This window comes from Ictidomys tridecemlineatus, chromosome 10, assembly GCF_052094955.1.
Source record: "Ictidomys tridecemlineatus isolate mIctTri1 chromosome 10, mIctTri1.hap1, whole genome shotgun sequence".
NCBI lineage: Eukaryota > Metazoa > Chordata > Mammalia > Rodentia > Sciuridae > Ictidomys > Ictidomys tridecemlineatus.
This window is the reverse complement of record NC_135486.1, coordinates 89,648,734-89,669,384: the sequence shown is the minus strand read 5'-3', so window position 1 is coordinate 89,669,384 and position 20,651 is coordinate 89,648,734. Positions and strand designations below refer to the sequence as shown.

The 20,651-nt window shown below is 36.6% G+C and overlaps 1 protein-coding gene across 4 annotated transcripts in view; it reads right to left on the bottom strand.

Moving 5' to 3' along the window:
• The window catches only part of Cul2 (cullin 2), a 94,678-nt gene that overhangs the window by 36,033 nt on the left and 37,994 nt on the right, over positions 1–20,651 (bottom strand). For all 4 annotated transcript variants that reach the window (XM_078023398.1, XM_005330838.3, XM_005330837.3 and 1 more), the window contains exon 6: positions 16,032–16,114. In XM_078023398.1, coding sequence (XP_077879524.1) covers positions 16,032–16,114 — 83 coding nt within the window. The remainder of the gene's footprint in view (positions 1–16,031; positions 16,115–20,651) is intronic.

Sequence of the window (20,651 nt, the reverse complement as noted above, 5' to 3'; positions counted from 1 at the left end):
AAATCAAAAAAGCTATTTGTTAGTTAAAGATAACCACTCGTGTGGTAGAAGCAAACCATTTTGGCTAATGGACAAGTAGTTGAATCATAGGGCTAGACAAACATATATAACTGCTAGAATACAATTTTAAAGCTATAGTATTTAATCAAAGCTAACTACATAAAAACAATGTTGCTATGTATATAAGAACTAGGACAAATACATAACCTTTCTTCTAACAATTCTTGGCCATCATGAAAATAACTTCTCAGACTACATTACATAATTTTACTTTTTAATTATTTTATCAGTACATTATAAATAATGCATAATGATAAGATTCGTTGTTCCACATTACATTAAATAATTTTAGCACTAAGACCCATCTAAGCAGGAATAAAATCAGATCTAGCTGTTAAAGATTGCTGGCATATCATTGGTCTCTACCCTGAACTCTTTACTATAAAACCTTGTCTCCACTTCCTCTCATTTTTTATTTTTTCTAGTGCTCTAGGGAACTTACCTAGCTCTTGTCAAAAAATATCTCTACATACTATGTTTTCCTCACCCTATTTGTACTTGCTTATTTATACAAAGTAAATTAATCTCATATAAAACTACATACTAAAAACTAGTAACTAAGGATTGAAAGAGAACTCAGCTGAATCAACCTTCATTATTTTAGAATTAATTCAATGAAGTCATTTATGTAGGCAATATAGCATTTTTAAGAAAATCAAAATCTATGAATTTATAATCTAGCTATTGTTCACTCAAATGATTCAGAGAAGGTTGTTTTAAAAATAAAGAGGTGTGGAATGGAGTCAAATCATGTTAGCTGAGAATTTTTCTGCATGTCCAGTGATTTTACCATACTTAAGAAAGTAAAACAGCATAATTCCTAAGGATTAAAAAAATAAAAGAAAGAAAAGTAAAGAGCAAAAAGCCTCAATCCTACCAAAAGGTAATTTCAACCTGATGAACACATTGTAGATTTGAAGTTATTACTGACCTAAGTGAGTTAAATTCATTATCAAGTGACAAAGATTAAGTAGAGCTGACAGACTTTATACAAGAATCTAATAACTCTTATACAAGCTGGTTACCTTGATGAAAGTATTAAAAAAGTTTGTACTTGGGCATAGATAATTTTCCTGAACACTTATTAACCTCTGGGCACTATGGTAAATAACTTCATCATCAAGTATTAACACTCTCATGCAATAACTGAATTTTCTAGACAAAGGAACAAGATCCTTTTGGCATCAAATGAAAAATATTTAGCAGTCAAATCACAAAAATGTATAAAGTTATTCTTTAAGTCACAATCTTTCCATTTTGGAAATGAAAAAAATACCAATTTTAACTTTATTTTACCTTCTTATTTCAAATTACTCTACTTTAACAAATTTTATTAGAGTAGGAAAATATAAGCAGAGTTAAATTCAATAAATTTTTCTTATGTTATTCGTAGAAGTTAAAAGTTATTACTGAGATCTAACATTCAGCTCTGTATACTGCTAACTACATTAACTTCTTTAATTCCTTTATTTTTTTTTTAAGAGAGAGTGAGAGAGGAGAGAGAGAGAATTTTTAATATTTATTTTTTAGTTCTCGGCGGACACAACATCTTTGTTGGTATGTGGTGCTGAGGATCGAACCCAGGACGCACGCATGCCAGGCGAGCGCGCTACCGCTTGAGCCACATCCCCAGCCCTCTTTAATTCCTTTAACTGAGAGTATCAGCTACAAAAATAACTTTTTAATATCAGGAATATTTTTAATATCAGAAATTCTACTCATTGACATGAGTGGGGACTGGCACTACCCAAAAAAAGGGGGGAGGGAGGAATAGGTGTGGTCCTGCTGACAAAAACTGCCTCAACCTCCATTTTTGAGGCCTTTATTGTATAACAGTCCCTCAATTCTGTGTAAGAAAATTTCAAATTATAGTGACAAATAATTTGGTTAAAGTTTTTTTTTTTCTTAAAGAGAAAGAGAGAGAGAGAGAGAGAAATTTTTTAATATTTATTTTTTTTTTTAAAGAGAGAGAGAGAGTGGGGGGGGGAGAGAGAGAGAATTTTTTTAATATTTATTTTTTAGTTCTTGGCGGACACAACATCTTTGTTGGTATGTGGTGCTGAGGATCGAACCCGGGCCGCACGCATGCCAGGCGAGCACGCTGCCACTTGAGCCACATCCCCAGCCCTGGTTAAAGTTTTTAAAACTGACTTCCCCAAGGATTCTGGACTTGTGTCAGCAGAATCTAAAAGTCATCTGTCTCCAAAAAAAGAGGGGAAAAAAGAAAAATAAGAGCAAAGTAATGAAAAAGAAAACAGAGAAGATCAATTAAGACCAAAGTTGGTTTTTTGCAAGGATATCACAACAGAATATACAACCATCCAGTAAAGGTGATCAAAATGAATAAATAATACTATGAAGAGATTAAAACAAGTGAAGAAGAAAAAGAAATGCATTAACCAATTCATCAAAGTTTTCACCAATAAAAAGTCATGTTGCTATCATCTACTTAATATGATGTGATAAAGACATAGTTCCTAATAATACTTTCCCCAATCCATAATCTCAGTCTAATCTTGCAAAAAAACATCAGACATCAGACAAAATTCAGGAGTTTATACAAATAGCTATTTTTTTTATTTTTTGGTAATTATAGATGGACAGCACGCCTTTATTTTATTTGCTTACTTTTTTGTATGTGGTGTTAAGGATGGAACCCAGTGTCTCACGAGTGCTAGTCAAGCACTCAGCCACTGAGCCACATCTACAGCCCCACAAATACCTATTCTTTAAAAGTGTCAAGGTCAAGCCTGGCACATTGGTAGAAGCCAGTAACTGTAGCAATTTGGAAGCCTGAGACAGGAGGATTTAAGTTCAAGGCCAGCCTCAGCAACTTAGCAAGACCCTGTGTCAAAAAATAAAGGGATGTAGTTGAGTGGTAGAGCAATTCTAGTTTCAATACTCCTACTCTCCAAAGTGTAAAGGTCACATGAGATGTATAAGAATACAGACTAGAGGAGATCAAAGGGACATTCACTAAATGTGATGTTGTGATATGGATTAAATCCTGATATACAATGAGGGATATCAAGCAGAAAAACTAGGGAAATTAAAATAAAAGTTTTTAGTTAACAATATTATAACTAATGTTTATAAACACATACTATGGATTGTAATGTCATGGGAAGTTTGGTGCAGGAAATACAAAATCCTCTACACTAGCATTGTAACACTTCAGTATCTAAATAAAAAGATTTTAATAGCGAATACTGTCAACAACTACTTTCCAACAATTTTGAAAGAAGTTTTTCATAACTGATTTTAAGAAGAAATACAAGTTTGACCACTATTAAGACTTGGAAAAAAATAGGGCATTGTTAAAAAATGTCATAAAAACAAAAAACCCCTAGGCACAATGGTTTTGCAGTAGTTTTGCTGCATAATTAAGAAATTGATAATATCAATTTTATGTAAGTTTTTCTATTAAAAAAAAAAAAGGCCAAGCATGGTGGTACACATCTACAATCCCAGTAACTCAGGAGGCTGAGGCAGGATGACTCATAGTTTGAGGCCAGCCTAGCAACTTAGTAAGACTCTGTCTCAAAATAAAAAATAAAAAAGGCTGATAATATAGCTCAGTTGTAGAGAGCCCCTGGTTCAATCCCTAGTACTGCAAAATAAATAAATCAATTAAATTTAACAAAATACAATAAATAAAAGAAATAGAATACCTGCAACGATAAACCTGATACCATACCCCAAGACATTACAAGAAAGAATAATTGCTGGCATATTCCACTCATAGATATGGATGCAATATTCTAAATAAAATATTAGCAAATCAAATGCAACAATGTATAAAAACTATAATAGGCAATGACCAACCAGGTTTTATTTTATTTATAAAAGGATACTTTAATATTAGACAACATTAGAAAATCCATTAATATTAGGAAACCCATAAATAAAATTCACTAAATCAGCAATCTATAGAAAAAGAAAACCACCATATGATCACTCAATATAAGAAAAAAGTCATTTTTATAAAATTCAACACAGGGTTGGGGATGTAGCTCAGTTGATAGAGTCCCTGCCTCACATGCAGTCGGCCCTGGGTTCAGTCCCCAGCACCACAAAAAAATAATAATAATAATTAATTAATTTTTAAAAATAAAATAAAATTCAACACAAATTCAAATTAATTTCATTATTCAGATAAAGAATAGCTAACAAAAACTAAAGGATGCATCATCTTAAATATATAGTGATACACATGTAAGCTTTAAAATCAAGAATGAGAAAAAGATGCAAAAAGTTATTATTTCTCTTAACACTACTTTGGAGGTCCTAGCCAATGTAGTAAGGCAAACATACACAGAGGGAGAAAATAAAACTCTCATTGGCTATATTATGATAGCTTAAATTTCCTATGTACATATAAGTATATGGCATTGAATCTAACCATCCACAAGAAATTATTTTTTTTAATTACTATGTATAAATGACTAAAAGATCAAGAGAGAAGAAAGCAGGCGGTAAGAAAAGGGAAGAAAAAGGAGAGGTACTGGGGTCTGAATTAGAACAAGATATTTTCCATGTTTATATAATTATGTCAAAAAGAATTCTGCTTTCAAATATAATTTTAAAAACAATAAAAATCAAATTTAATTTAAAAAAGAAAATCCTAAATTATTCACAAATTATTAGAAAAAATAGAATTTAACAAGATGGCTGAATATAAGACTTACATACAAGAGTTAGCTGCATTTCTGTATACTAGCAGAAAACAAATACTTTATGTGATTTTTATCAGAAAATACCAAGTAGAGCATGCTACAGGGGTACTGCCACATCGATGTTCATAGCAGCACAATTCACAATAGCTAGACTGTGGAACTAACCTAGATGCCCTTCAATAGATGAATGGATAAAAAAAATGTGGCATTTATACACTATGGAATATTACGCAGCACTAAAAAAAATGACAAAATCATAGAATTTGCAGGGAAATGGATGGCGCTAGAGCAGATTATGCTTAGTGAAGCTAGCCAATCCCTAAAAAACAAATACCAAATGTCTTCTTTGATATAATGAGAGCAACTATGAACAGAGTAGGGAGGAAGAGCAGGAAAAAAAAGATTAACTTTAAACAGAGACATGAGATGGGAGGGAAAGGTAAAGAAAAGAGTAATTGCATGGAAATGAAGGGAGACCCCCATTGTTATACAAAATTACATATAAGAGTTTGTGAGGGGAATGGGAAAATAAACAAGGAGAGAAATGAATTACAGTAGATGGGGTAGAGAGAGAAGATGGGAGGGGAGGGGAGGGGGGATAGTAGGGGATAGGAAAGGTAGCAGAATACAACAGTTACTAATAGGGCATTATGTAAAAATGTGGATGTGTAACCGATGTGATTCTGCAATCTGCATTTGGGGTAAAAATTGGGAGTTCATAACCCACTTCAATCTAATGTATGAAATATGTCAAGAGCTTTGCAATGTTGTGAACAACCAATAGGAAAAAAAAGAAAGAAAATACCAAGTACCTCAAAATCTAACAAAATGCAGGTAGAAGGATGGGAATGTGGCTTAGTAGTAGAGCACCTGCCTAACATGCACAGGGCCCTGGGTTTAATTCCCAGGCGCTGCAATTCTGGCCTTGGGAATCCATAAACCTTCTTAAAGATGAAAAATTTTTGAACACATGCATACCAAGAATTTTTGTGCAGAGAGAATCCACAGCTTTCACCATTCTCCCAAGAACTGTAAAGATACCCCCAAAAGGGATGAATGGCATTGTACATTTTTAAATAGACAAATATAAAAGTTCAACCAAACTGTTATCTAGTTACTAAAGAGGAGAAAAGTCTGAGGTAAAAGGAAGGAATAAAACAGGAACACTCCCATTTTATGCACTATTTAAACAAAAAAAATAATTTTGAAATGATTATAGACCCACATAATGTTTCAAAAATAACAGAGGGTCTTATGTATCCTTCACCCAACTTTCTCCTTACATAACCAATATACAATATAAAAACAGAAAACTGATAAGATACAATTTATAGAACTTATTCGATTTTGCAAGGTTTTACAATCATTTGTGTCTATATAGTTTTATGCAATTTGATCATGTCCAGATTCATGTCACTACAATCATATTCAAGATACAAAACTATTAACACTTTAAAGTCTCACACCTGCCACTAATTCTGTTTCAACTCTTTAACTTTAAAATATTGGCAATTAAAAAGTAAAATAAGGTCTGGGGTTGTGGATCAGTGGTAGAGCACTTGCCTAGCATGCGTGACGCAATGGGTTTGATTCTCAGTACCACTTATAAATAAAGTCCACTGACAACTAAAAAAAAAAAAAAAACAAGTAAAACAAGGCTATTTACAATAAGACACAGTCAAAGCCCGGTCAATAGTAATGCAACTGTACATTGTTTTAAAAAAACTTGCCAAACAGCAAAATAAAACGGACTCAGTGTTAATTTGAATTGTCAGCTTGATTGGATTAACAGGAAGCAGTGGATTCCTGGCTATGTGTAAAAATGCATTTGATTTATGGGTGTTGATTGTATATCCTGCTACTTAGCGAATTCATTTATTAGTTCTGGAAGTTTTCTGGTGAAATTTTTTGGGTCTTTTAAATACAGAATCATGTCTGCAGCAAACAGTGATAGCTTGAGTTCTTCCTTTCCTATTTGTAACCTTTTTATTTTATTATTTTATTATGATTGTTCTTGCTAGAGTTTTAAGGACTATATTGAATAGAAGTGGTAAAAGAGGGCATCCCTGTCTTCTTTCAGTTTTCAGAAAGAATCCTTTTAACTTTTCTCCATTTAAAATGATGTTGAGAGGAGAGGAAGATGGCGGCGAAGGGAGTGCATCACCCCAGTGCGCCGCGTCACTGAGTGGGAGAAAAATGAGGTGAAACAGCTGAAGGCTATCTTGTTGGGAATTTCCAGTGAAACTGAGGTGCTCCAGAATCTAGTGGACGGATTTCCATCGTGCGAGGTTCGGCTGGGGGAGCCCGGTCAAGGGCGATTTCTCCATGATTTCTCCACATGGAGGGTCGCATTGCCTGATCGGCGGAACGCCCCGCAGCTGGAGTCTGCGGCGCACGCGCTGGGAAGCGTCGAGGCGCCGGAACGGGGGTGCAGCGATGCGGATTCTGGGGGCTCCCGTCAGTGGTACAATGGCCGCGCTTAGTGGTGAGTTCCGGCTTTGAGATAGAGGAGAGAAGCGGTCCAGTTCGGTTCCTGACGCCAGTCGGACCACAGAGGAGGACAGCAGCCGCCATCTTGGAGTGATGATGTAATCATCCCTGTTTTCTACTGATCTCAGCTCATTCAGCTACGGAACAGGTGATTTCAGGCTGGTATTTGCCTGCGTCTCGCAGACAGATTGCATAGGCTCGGGACTGGAAACCTGTGGAGAATACTCCTGGGGGCTCTTTCCTGGCAAGGCGTGCGCTGGGCTCTGAGCGGCCGGATTCTGGTTCCCGGGGCAGCCTTGGCCCAGGGTTGGGGAACCTTTGGAGACTGCCTGTGGAGGTCAGCTCCAAGTGGAGCGTGCGCTGAGCTTGGGGTGGCTGGGTTCTGACTCCCGGAACAGTTTTGGCCCGGGGCTGGGGAGCCCGTGGGGACCGCGTCTTTGAGCCTGCGCCCAGTGGAGTGTGACACGCTCCTTGGAGCCAGCCCCCAGCGAGCATGCCTCGGGATCGGAGAGGCTGGGTTCTGGCTCCCGAAGCTACTTTAGCCCAGGGCTGGGAAACCTGCAGTGACTGCTTCTCGGTAGGGTCCTGCTGGGTGCTGTGGGGGCGGGGGGGGGCGGGGCAGAGTGGAGCTGCCGCCTGTGCCCAGAGCAGGCCAAGTGACCCGCCGGCGTGGTATCACGACACCCCAACTGCAGCTGGGGCCGAAGAGAGTAGCCGCCCACGCCTAGAATAGGACCAGCGACCCGACGGCGTGGTAGCCAAGTAACTCCATTTGGAATAGGGGCTGTGCAGAGCCGTCGTCTGAGCCTGCAAGGTAGGCAGACCTGCGACCCACTGGCAGGACAGGTCCGGTAACCTGCCAGCGTGGTGGACACATAGCACCGAGGCAGTCACGTCATACTGGTTGGAGTGGTGGTGGAGCAGGGCCACCGCCCGTTTCCGGAGGGGGCTCAGTCACCTGTTGGAGAAGCAGTCAGGTACCCCCATTGGGAGTGGGGGCTGTGCAGAACTGCCGCCCCAGCCCGCGGGGTGGGCAGACCTGCGACCCACTGGCGGAACAGGCCTAGAGGCTTGCCAGCGTACTAGACACGTCACACCAATTGGAGTGGGGATCGAGCAGAGCCGCCGCCCACATCCGGATCAGGACCAACGACCCGAGGGCGTGGTAGTTACGTCACCACAAATGGAGTGGGGGCAGAGCAGAGCCGCCACCCGCGCCCACAGGGGGGGCAGACCTGCAACCGACCAGCGTGGTAGACAGACCACCCTAATTAGAGGAGGAGCACAGCCACCAACTGCCCTGCAAGGGAGACTTCCCAACTATACAAGAGCAATATAAATAAATAGGGGGTAAATTTCAAAAACACATCAGTTTCACCAAGCAGAAAGTAACGCGAGCAGTATGAAAAGACAAGGAAAGAAAGGACCACAAGCAATGCAGGTCAACTCAACTTTAGAAGAGGTAATAGCTGCAACAGATGGAATGTCAGATAAAGAATTCAGGATATACATGCTTCAGATGATCTGGAGTCTCAAGGAAGACATGAGACAGCAAAATCAGACAATGAAAGATCACATTGACAAGGAACTACATAAACGAATCCAGGAAGTAAAAGATCAATTTCACAGGGAGATAGAGGTAATAAAAAACAAACAAATAGAAATCCTAGAAATGCAGGAAGCAATAAACCAACTTAAAAACTCAATTGAGAATACTACCAGCAGAGTAGATCACTTAGAAGATAGAACATCAGACAATGAAGACAAAGTATTTCAACTTGAAAAGAACATAGACAGCTCAGCAAGTCTGCTAAGAAACCATGAGCAGAACATCCAAGAATTATGGGATAATATTAAAAGACCAAACTTAAGAGTCATTGGGATACAGGAAGGCACAGAGCTCCAAACCAAAGGAATAAACAATCTATTCAGTGAAATAATACGAGAAAACTTCCCAGACTTGAAGATTGAGACAGAATCCCAAATCCTAGAAGCCTACAGGACGCCGAATTTGCAAAATCATAAGAGATCCACACCTAGACACATTATAATGAAGTTGTCCGATATACAGAATAAGGAGAGAATTTTAAAAGCTACAAGAGAAAGGAAGCAGATTACATTTAGGGGTAAACCAATCAGGATAACAGCTGATCTCTCAACACAGACTCTGAAAGCTAGAAGATCCTGGAATAACATATTTCAAACACTGAAAGAAAATGGGTTCCAACCAAGAATCGTGTATCCGGCAAAATTAAGCTTCAGGATTGAAGATGAAATTAAAACCTTCCACGATAAACAAAAGTTAAAAGAATTCGCAGCTAGAAAACCATCTCTTCAAAAAATCCTTGGCAAAACATTACAGGAAGAGGAAATGGAAAATAACATTGAAAACCAACAGTGGGAGGTAGGACAGTAAAGGGGGGAAGTAATCAAAGAGGAAAACAAATCAGGTTTAGTAACATTAATAAACAAATATGACTGGAAAAACAAACCATATCTCAATAATAACCCTAAATATTAATGGCTTAAACTCACCAATTAAGAGACACAGGCTAGTTGAATGGATCACAAAACAAGACCCAACAATATGCTGCCTACAGGAGACGCATCTGATAGGAAAAGATATACATAGACTGAAGGTGAAAGGTTGGGAAAAATCATACCACTCATATGGACTGCGGAAACAAGCAGGAGTGTCCATACTCATATCTAATAAAATAGATTTCAAGCCAAAGTTAATCAAAAGGGATAAAGAAGGACACTTCATACTGCTCAAGGGAACCATACACCAACAAGACATAACAATCATAAATATATATGCCCCAAATAATCGTGCAGCTATGTTCGTCAAGCAAACTCAAAGTTCAAGAGTCTAATAGACCACCATACAATAATCATGGGAGACTTCAACACACCTCTCTCACCACTGGACAGATCTTACAAACAAAAGTTAAATAAGGAAACTATAGAACTCAATAACACAATTAACAACCTAGACTTAATTGACATGTATAGACTATACCACCCAACATCAAGTAGCTACACTTTTTTCTCAGCAGCACATGGAACCTTCTCAAAAATAGATCATATATTATGTCACAGGGCAACTCTTAGACAATATAAAGGAGTAGAGAAAATACCATGCATCTTATCTGATCATAATGGAATGAAACTGAAAATCAATGATAAAAGAAGGAAAAATCATGCGTCACTTGGAGAATGAACAATAGGTTACTGAATGATCAATGGGTTTTAGAAGACATCAAGGAGGAAATTAAAAACTTCTTAGAGTTAAATGAAAACACAGACACAACATATCGGAATCTATGGGACACATTGAAAGCAGTTCTAAGAGGAAAATTCATTGCTTGGAGTTCATTCCTTAAAAAAAGAAAAAACCAACAAATAAATGATCTCATACTTCATCTCAAAACCCTAGAAAAATTAGAGCAAAACAACAGCAAAAAAAGTAGAAGGCAAGAAATAATTAAAATCAGAGCTGAAATTAATGAAATCGAAACAAAAGAAACAATTGAAAAAATTGACAAAACTAAAAGTTGGTTCTTTGAAAAAATAAATAAAATCGACAGACCCTTAGCCATGCTAACAAAGAGAAGAAGAGAGAGAACCCAAATTACTAGCATACGGGATGAAAAAGGCAATATCACAACAGACACTTCAGAAATACAGAAGATAATCAGAAATTATTTTGAATCCTTATACTCCAATAAAATAGAAGATAGTGAAGGCATAGATAAATTTCTTAAGTCTTATGATCTGCCCAGATTGAGTCAGGAGGATATAGACAACCTAAACAGACCATTAACAATAGAGGAAATAGAAGAAACCATCAAAAGAATACCAACTAAGAAAAGCCCAGGACCGGATGGGTATACAGCAGAGTTTTACAAAACCTTTAAAGAGGAACTAATACCAATACTTTTCAAGCTATTTCAGGAAATAGAAAAAGAGGGAGAACTTCCAAATACATTCTACGAGGCCAACATCACCCTGATGCCTAAACCAGACAAAGACACTTCAAAGAAAGAAAACTACAGACCAATATCTCTAATGAACCTAGATGCAAAAATCCTCAATAAAATTCTGGCAAATCGGATTCAAATACATATCAAAAAAATTATACACCATGATCAAGTAGGATTCATCCCTGGGATGCAAGGCTGGTTCAATATACAGAAATCAATAAATGTTATTCACCACATCAATAGACTTAAAAATAAGAACCATATGCTCATCTCGATAGATGCAGAAAAAGCATTCGACAAAGTACAGCATCCCTCTATGTTTAAAACTCTAGAAAAATTAGGGATAACAGGATCATACCTCAACATTGTAAAAGCAATGTATGATAAGCCACAGGCCAGCATCATTCTGAATGAAGAAAAATTGAAGGCATTCCCTCTAAGATCTGGTACAAGACAGGGATGCCCTCTCTCACCACTTCTGTTCAACATAGTCTTCGAAACACTGGCCAGAGCAATTAGACAGACGAAAGAAATTAAAGGCATAAAAATAGGAAAAGAAGAACTTAAATTATCACTATTTGCAGATGACATGATTCTATACCTAGCAGACCCAAAAGGGTCTATAAAGAAACTATTAGAGCTAATAAATGAATTCAGCAAAGTGGCAGGATATAAGATCAACACGCATAAATCAAATGCATTCCTGTATATCAGCGACAAATCCTCTGAAACGGAAATGAGGACAACTACTCCATTCACAATATCCCCCCAAAAAATGAAATACCTGGGAATGAACCTAACGAAAGAGGTGAAAGACTTATACAATGAAAACTACAGAACCCTAAAGAGAGATATTGAAGAAGACCTTAGAAGATGGAAAAATATACCCTGTTCATGGATAGGCAGAACTAACATCATCAAAATGGCGATATTACCAAAAGTCCTCTCTAAGTTCAATGCAATGCCAATCAAAATCCCAACAGCATTTCTTGTAGAAATAGATAAAACAATCATGAAGTTCATATGGAATAATAAAAGACCCAGAATAGCAAAAACAATGCTAAGCAGGAAGTGTGAATCAGGCGGTATAGCGATATCAGACTTCAAACTATACTACAGAGCAATAGTAACAAAAACAGCATGGTACTGGTACCAAAACAGGCGGGTGGACCAATGGTACAGAATAGAGGACACAGTAACCAATCCACAAAACTACAACTATCTTATATTTGATAAAGGGGCTAAAAGCATGCAATGGAGGAAGGATAGCATCTTCAACAAATGGTGCTGGGAAAACTGGAAATCCATTTGCATCAAAATGAATCTGAATCCCTTTCTCTCGCCATGCACAAAAGTTAACTCAAAATGGATCAAGGAGCTTGATATTAAATCAGAGACACGGCATCTGATAGAAGAAAAAGTTGGCTATGATCTACATACTGTGGGGTCGGGCTCCAAATTCCTCAATAGGACACCCATACCGCAAGAGTTAACAACTAGAATCAACAAATCGGACTTACTCAAACTAAAATGTTTTTTCTCAGCAAAAGAAACAATAAGAGAGATAAACAGGGAGCCTACATCCTGGGAACAAATCTTTACTCCACACACTTCAGATAGAGCCCTAATATCCAGAGTATACAAAGAACTCAAAAAATTAGACAATAAGATAACAAATAACCCAATCAATAAATGGGCCAAGGACCTGAACAGACACTTCTCAGAGGAGGACATACAATCAATCAATAAGTACATGAAAAAATGTTCACCATCGCTAGCAGTAAGAGAAATGCAAATCAAAACCACCCTAAGATACCATCTCACTCCAGTAAGATTGGCAGCCATCATGAAGTCCAATAACAACAAGTGCTGGAAAGGATGCGGGGAAAAGGGTACACTTGTTCATTGTTGGTGGGACTGCAAATTGGTGCAGCCAATTTGGAAAGCAGTATGGAGATTTCTTGGAAAGCTGGGAATGGAACCACCATTTGACCCAGCTATTCCCCTCTCGGTCTATTCCCTAAAGACCTAACAAGAGCATGCTACAGGGACACTGCTACATCGATGTTCATAGCAGCACAATTCACGATAGCAAGATTGTGGAACCAACCTAGATGCCCTTCAATAGATGAATGGATAAAAAAAATGTGGCATTTATACACAATGGAGTATTACTCTGCATTAAAAAATGACAAAATCATAGAATTTGGAGGGAAATGGATGGCATTAGAGCAGATTATGCTAAGTGAAGCTAGCCAATCTTTAAAAAACAAATGCCAAATGACTCCTTTGATATAAGGGGAGTAACCAAGGACAGGGTAGGTACGAAGAGCTTTAGAAATAGATTAACATTAAACAGGGATGAGAGGTGGGAGGGAAAGGGAGTGAGAAGGGAAATCACATGGAAATGGAAGGTGATCCTCAGGATTATACAAAATTACATATAAGAGGAAAGGAAGGGTAAGACAAGATAATTCAAGTGGAAGAAATGATTTACAGTAGAGGGGGTAGAGAGAGAAAAGGGGAGGGGAGAGGAGAGGAGGGGAGGGGAGGGGAGGGAGGATAGTAGAGAATAGGATAGACAGCAGAATACATCAGTCACTATAATGGCAATATGTAAATCAATGGAAGGGTAACTGATGTGATACAGCAAGCTGTATACAGGGTAAAATTGGGAGTTCATAACCCACTTGAATCAAACTGGGAAATATGATATATTAAGAACTATGTAATGTTTTGAACGACCAACAATAACAAAAAAAATTAAAAAATAAAAAAATAAAAAAAAATGACGTTGGCCTTGGGCTTACCATAGATAGCATTTACAATGTTGAGGTATGTTCCTATTATCCCTAGTTTTTCTAGCGTTTCGAACATAAAGAGGTGTTGTATTTTGTCAAATGCTTGTACTGCATGTATTGAGATGATCATATGATTCTTGTCTTTAAGCCAATTGATGTGATCAATTACGTTTACTGATTTCTGTATGTTGGACCAATCTTGCATCCCTGGGATGAGCCCCACTTGATCAAGGTACACTATCTTTTTAATATGTTTTTGTATACAATTTGACAGAATTTTATTAAGAATTTTTGCATCTCTGTTCATCAGGGATATTAGTCTGAAGTTTTCTTTCTTTGATGTGTTTTTATATGGTTTTGGTATCAGAATGATATTAGCCTCATAGATTGAGTTTGGAAAGGTTCCCTTCTTTTCTATTTCATGGAATAATTTGATGAGTATTGATATTACTTCTTCTCTGAAGGTCCACCTGGTCCCAGGCTTTCCCTGGTTGGTAGGTAAAATCAGCATACTACAGTGACTCAGCCACATCAATGTTTATAGCAGCTCAATTCACAACAGCTAAACTATGGAACCAACCTAGATGCCCTTCAACAGATGAATGGATAAAGAAAATGTGGTACATATATACACACAATGGAATATTACTCACCCTTAAAGAAAAATGAAATTATGGCATTTGCAAGTAAATGAATGGAACCAGAGAACATCATGGTAAGTGAAATAAGCCTATCCCAAAAAACCAAAGGCTGAATGGTTTCTCTGATAAAAGAATGCTGATCCATGGGTAGGGGTGGGGGGTAAGGAAGAATGGAAAAACTTTGGATTGTGCAGAGGGAAGTGAGGGGAGGAGAGGGGCTGTGGGGATGGGAAGGATGGTAGAATGGGACACATTATTAGCCTATATATGTATGATCACACTACTGGTGAGACTGCACCATGTACAATCAGAGGAATTAGAAGTTGTGCTCCATTTGTGTATAATATATCAAAATGCATTCTTCTGTCATGTAAAATTAATTAGAAAAATTAAAAAAAAATAGAAGGGAGACCAGTGGAAGAAGATAATTGGGGCCTAGGGTTGTGGCTCATTGGTAGAGCGCTCACCTAGCACATGCGAGGCCCTGGGTTCGATCTTCAGCACCACATAAAAATAAATAAAGATATTGTGTCCGACTGAAAAATAAGTATTAAAAACAAAAGAAGAAGCGAGAATCGGGATAGGGAAGGGAGGGAACAGGGAGGGACTGAGGAATGAAATGAATCAAATTATATGGTTTTATTGGGTGTGCATATGAATATAACAAATCCCACTATTATAATGTGCCAATTTAAAAAAAAAAAAAAAACGATGCCAATGATTAAGAGGCTTCTGGGTATGATTTGGGCCATGTGGGATAGCCAACTGAAGTGGAGACCCTCCATAAGCATATGCCAATAGGATGATGGCTTGGATGAAATAAAAGTTGGAAGAACAAGAAAGCAGCAGCAAATGCAAGCTAGATTCTTCTTGAATCGGGTTCTTGATTGCTACTGCGATCATCTAGGGGTATCAGACGCTTGCTTCTTCACTCTCCCAAATCAGACTCTGCTAGTGATTCTCTAGGGAGTTTCCAAAAGCCTTCAGTGTTGGACTAGGGTAGCACCATTGATCCCTCTTGTTCTGGGGCTTCAGTCTCTTGGACTGAGCAGCTACTAATTCTTCGAGGTCTCAGCCTATAGTTGCCCATTATGGACTATCCAGCTTTTGGTTGCATAAGCCAATCTAATAAATCCCCCCCACTTTTAAAAAAAAATGTTCACTTTTTAGTTGTAGTTGGACACAATACCTTTATTATATTTTTATGTAGTGCTGAGGATTGAACCCAGGGCCTCGCATGCGTTAGGCAAGTGCTTTATTGCTGAGCCACAAACACAGCCCCCAGTAAAATCTCTTTTTATACTATACTACTTCTTCATTCTGTTCCCCTAGAGAACCCTGACTAATACACTCAGGAAGTTAAATATCAGAACTCACTTTTTGATTTCTCGAAGCAGCATTCGGATAAGGATGGTCTGAAGTGGTTCAACCATCAATTTCCTCCACATATCCAATGCTAGCTGCCAGGAAAAATAAAAATCATTAAGGCTGCATTACTTAGTAATTTTTTAACATTTACCCAAGATTTTTTTAAAAATTAAAACCAGCCTTCAAAAAGAAATATTAGCAACTAACCCAAAATTTAAATGAAAACTGAAGGAAATGAAAAATTTAAAGGAAAATAATAAATTTATGATTCAACTTGGCAATAACCATCATAGCAGACTTGTATGTGTACAAAATTAAGATTTTAACTTTAATTGAAAATTTTACAAAAATAACTGATTTTTATAAAATCTTGTTATATACTCAGTATTACAGACAGGCTATAGAAGCCAATACCATAACGGAAATAAAGGATTTAAGTTAAATAAAATAATTTCACTTGACTCAGGCACAATTGTACACGCCTGAAATCCCGCAACTAGGGATGCTGAAGCAGAGGATCATAAGTTCAAAGCCAGCCTCAGCAACTTAGCAAGGCCCTTAGCATGTTAGAAAGACCCTGTCTCAAAGAAAATATAAATAAGAAGGGCTGGGAATTTGGCTTAGAGGTTAAGCACCCCTGGGTTCAATACCAAGTACCAAAAAAAAATGAATAAATTCGTTTGGGGTTGGCTATATTTGTTCAATTACTGAATATCTCACACCTTAAAAAAAAAAAAAAGTTTAAGTTGGTTTAAAGAATACAACAGCCTCTGTACTCACTACTCAGCTTAAGAAATAAAACATTATTGTTGCCCCAAATTTCCTCTTCCTTTCCACTCAGAAGTTATCATTATTCTGAATTTTATGTTAAATCATTTCTTTGCTTAAAGTTCTAATAAGCATTATAATTTAAAGTTGACCTTTTCTGATCTTTATTTTAAAAATCATTGTATATTCTTTTTTTTAATTTTTTAGTTAGATGGACAAAATATCTTTATTTACTTTTTATTTCAAATGTGGTGCTAAGGATAGATCCCAGTGTCTCACAAGTGCTAGGCAAGCACTCTACCACTGAGCTAGAACTTCAGCCATTCACTGTATATTCTTCATGATTTTTTTAAAACTATATTTTGTCATTGAAACCAATCCAAATTTAAACACATACATATACCTAGAACATTGGTACTGCTATATAGTATCCTATTATTTGAATACACCATGATTTATTTTTTCCAGTGCATTACTGATGATCTATGCTTGTGATTCCAGTTTTCTGCTATTGAGAACAATGTTGCTTATTTTTATATTTATGTTCTGACCCATCTAAGCAAGAGATTTCTTGATATATACCTAAAAGTAGAAATGCTGGGCTGTAGGGTTAGATACACATGCAACTTTACTAAATAAAGCCAAATGGTTTTTCCATTTATACCCACATACCAATAGATGAAAATTCCCATTAGCCAAAATTCTTTTTTTTTTTTTTTAAGGATTCAAATATTTTATTATCCCATTAGCCCAAATTCTTGACAACTGCTTCTGCAGGGCTTAAGTCAAACTTTGCTAATCTATTGGCCATAAAATAGCACCTCCTTACAGTTTTAACTGGCATCTGCTTGAATGAAGCTGAGATTTTTATGTTTATTATCTATCTTATTTTTCTTTCCTGAGAAATGTCCACTCATTTATTTTCTCCCATTATTCTGTTAAAGTTTGTCTTGTTTTTAATGAAACCTAGGAGTTCTTTATAAATGGAAGAAACTTATCCCTTCACAGTTTCACAAACTGCAATCTGCACAACTGTAATTTCAGTGGCTCAGGAGGCTGAGAGAGGAAATTGTAAGTTCAAAGCCAGCCTCAGCAAAAGTGAGGTGCTAGCAACTCAGAGAAATCCTGTCTCTAAATAAAATACAAAAAGGGGCTGAGGATGTGTAGCTCAGTGGCCGAGTGACCCTGAGTTCAATATCTGGTAAGAAAGAAAGAAAGAAATCCTTCCCTACCCTAAGGTCACAGGAATATGTGTACTCCTATTTTGTTTCTCAAAAGTTTTCCAAGTGGGCTGGGGATGTGGCTCAAGCGGTAGCGCGCTCGCCTAGCGAGCGTGCGGCCTGGGTTCGAACCTCAGCACCACATACAAACGAAGATGTTGTGTCCGCTGAGAACTAAGAAAAAATAAATGTTAAAATGTTAAAATTCTCTCTCTGTCCCCCTCTCTCTCTCACTCTCTCTTAAAAAAAAAAAAAAAAAAAGTTTTCCAAGTTTTCTTTTCTTGTTTAAGCCTTTAAATGTCAACACATTTTTCTCATAGAGTGTAAGTATTACATTACTAAAAAACTGACTGCTTTTTGGCTTGACTGTTCTATGTTTCTAACATATAGGCTGTTTCTGGCCTATTCTTTTTCCCTGGGGTAACATTATTCTGATCCATTGGTAATTACATTTACAGTAAGCAAAAGCACAAAAAATACTTACAAGTTTTGTCTTTGCTTTCTTTTTAAATAGCGTGAATGGCAGGGGACAGTAATACATAAAATATATAAAACCTTTCTGAAAGCAAAGGTTGCAAATATATCAAAAATTCAGGATGGGGTTGGGGATGTGGCTCAAGCGGTAATGTACTCGCCTGGCATGCGTGGGGCACTAGGTTCGATCCTCAGCACCACATAAAAATAAAATAAAGATGTTGTGTCCACTGAAAAATGAAAAATAAATATTAAAAAAATTCTCTCTCCTCTGTCTCTCTTTAAAAAAAAAAATCAGGATGTTTTATGAAGACTTCTGTTCACATACTATAAGATTCTTCTGTTTTGTTCATTGCTATATTCTCAACATATATAACAGTATTTGACACATAGAGGGGTTAGAATATTTAATGAATAAACAAGTGAACAATGATGTTCACTGCAGTATTGTTTGTAACAACAAAAAACTGGAAACTAAGTTATGCTATATCCCTATTACTGAAGTTTTAAGATCTCATAAAAATTATATTAAAAGAACTCCCAGACACATTAACCCCCAAAAATCAAAACAGCAAAAAATACAGGTTATAGGACTCTTTTTAAAACGTAACATTGAAACTGCAATTTGTGTATACAGAAATATTTGTATTCAAATGCACAAGTAAATCTTGGAAAAGCTAACAACCAAACCGTTTATGATGATTTCCTCTGGGAAGAGGAGCAGTTTTGATAATACTCGTGATAAGGGACCATTTTATATAAGATATTTACTTATAATCCTACTAAAAGCAGCTACTGTTAAGATTTTGGTATTCCCAGTGAAACTCAATATCATGTACAACTATAGGAATGGGATCCTAATTAGAAAAAGTTATACTCCATATATGTATGTCAAAATACACTCTACTCTCATGTATAGCTAAAAAGAACAAAAAAAATAATAATTTTGGGGGATGGGGATGTGGCTCAGTGGTAGAGCACTCACCTAGCACTGCAAGGCTCTGGGTTTGATCCTCAGTACCACATATAAATAAATAAAATAAAGGTATTGTACCCAACTACAACTAAAAGATAAATATTAAAAAAAATAAAAGATATTGGTATTTTCTTGTGTGCATGTACAAAATGTGACAACAAATCCCATCAATATATACAACTATAATGCACCAATACAAACATGGAGGGCTGGGGCTGTAGCTCAGTGTTAGAGGGCTTGCCTAGCATGTGGGAGGCACTGGGTTCAAGTTTCAACATCACATAAAAATAAATAAATAAGGGCATTATGTCCACCTACAATTAAAATAAATAAATAAATAATATGGGGGAAAAAAGATTTTGGTATTCTCTGCTGATCTTTTTATCTACCTCCTTTTTTCCCTATATTTTATTTGTGTTAAACATATAATGTTGTATCCAAACTTTTTCATAAACCATTTTCCCCTGTTAATGTTTCTATAAACTATTTTCTCTACTTTATTCATATGTCTACCTTTAACAAAATCATACTATATCTATTCTTCTATATACGATTTTTAACTAACTGTCCTATTAAAAATGACTACAAGGATTGCTTTTAAATATTTAAATTCTTTCCCACTTATTATCTATCTTCCAAGGACAAATTGTTAGAATGAGATTACTTGGAGGTGTTAAATATTTTAAAACTTACTAAAAGACATTGATGAATTTTCTTCCCCAAGGAATATGCTAAACGTTTACTAATGTTGCATGTTAGCTGTTTATTTCTTTCATTCACACCACAATTTAACATTATTTTCTTATTTGGCATCTGCTTCCCACATCTAAACTTACAAGTTGCATGTGAGCAGGGACTTTCTGTCTATTTCTAATTTTGTCCTCAATGTCTAACTATTCAAATATGTATTATATAAATTTGAACAAGAGTATTTCAAAATTAGTTTATGCATTATATATAATTCTTTCACATTTAAATGTACAAAATACTCCAAGAACCTAAATAAATTACTTGAATTAAACGTTTCATTATTGTACTCTGATTTTAATTACTTTCTATGTAGTTATAATAAATTTGTTATATCCATAAACTTGTGTTTTCTCTCTTCTAGTCTCTTTTTATGTCTTTTTTTTTTCTATTTTTTGCCTACCAGAATGTCAGTATTTTCTAAATAATGGTAATGAGTTTCCC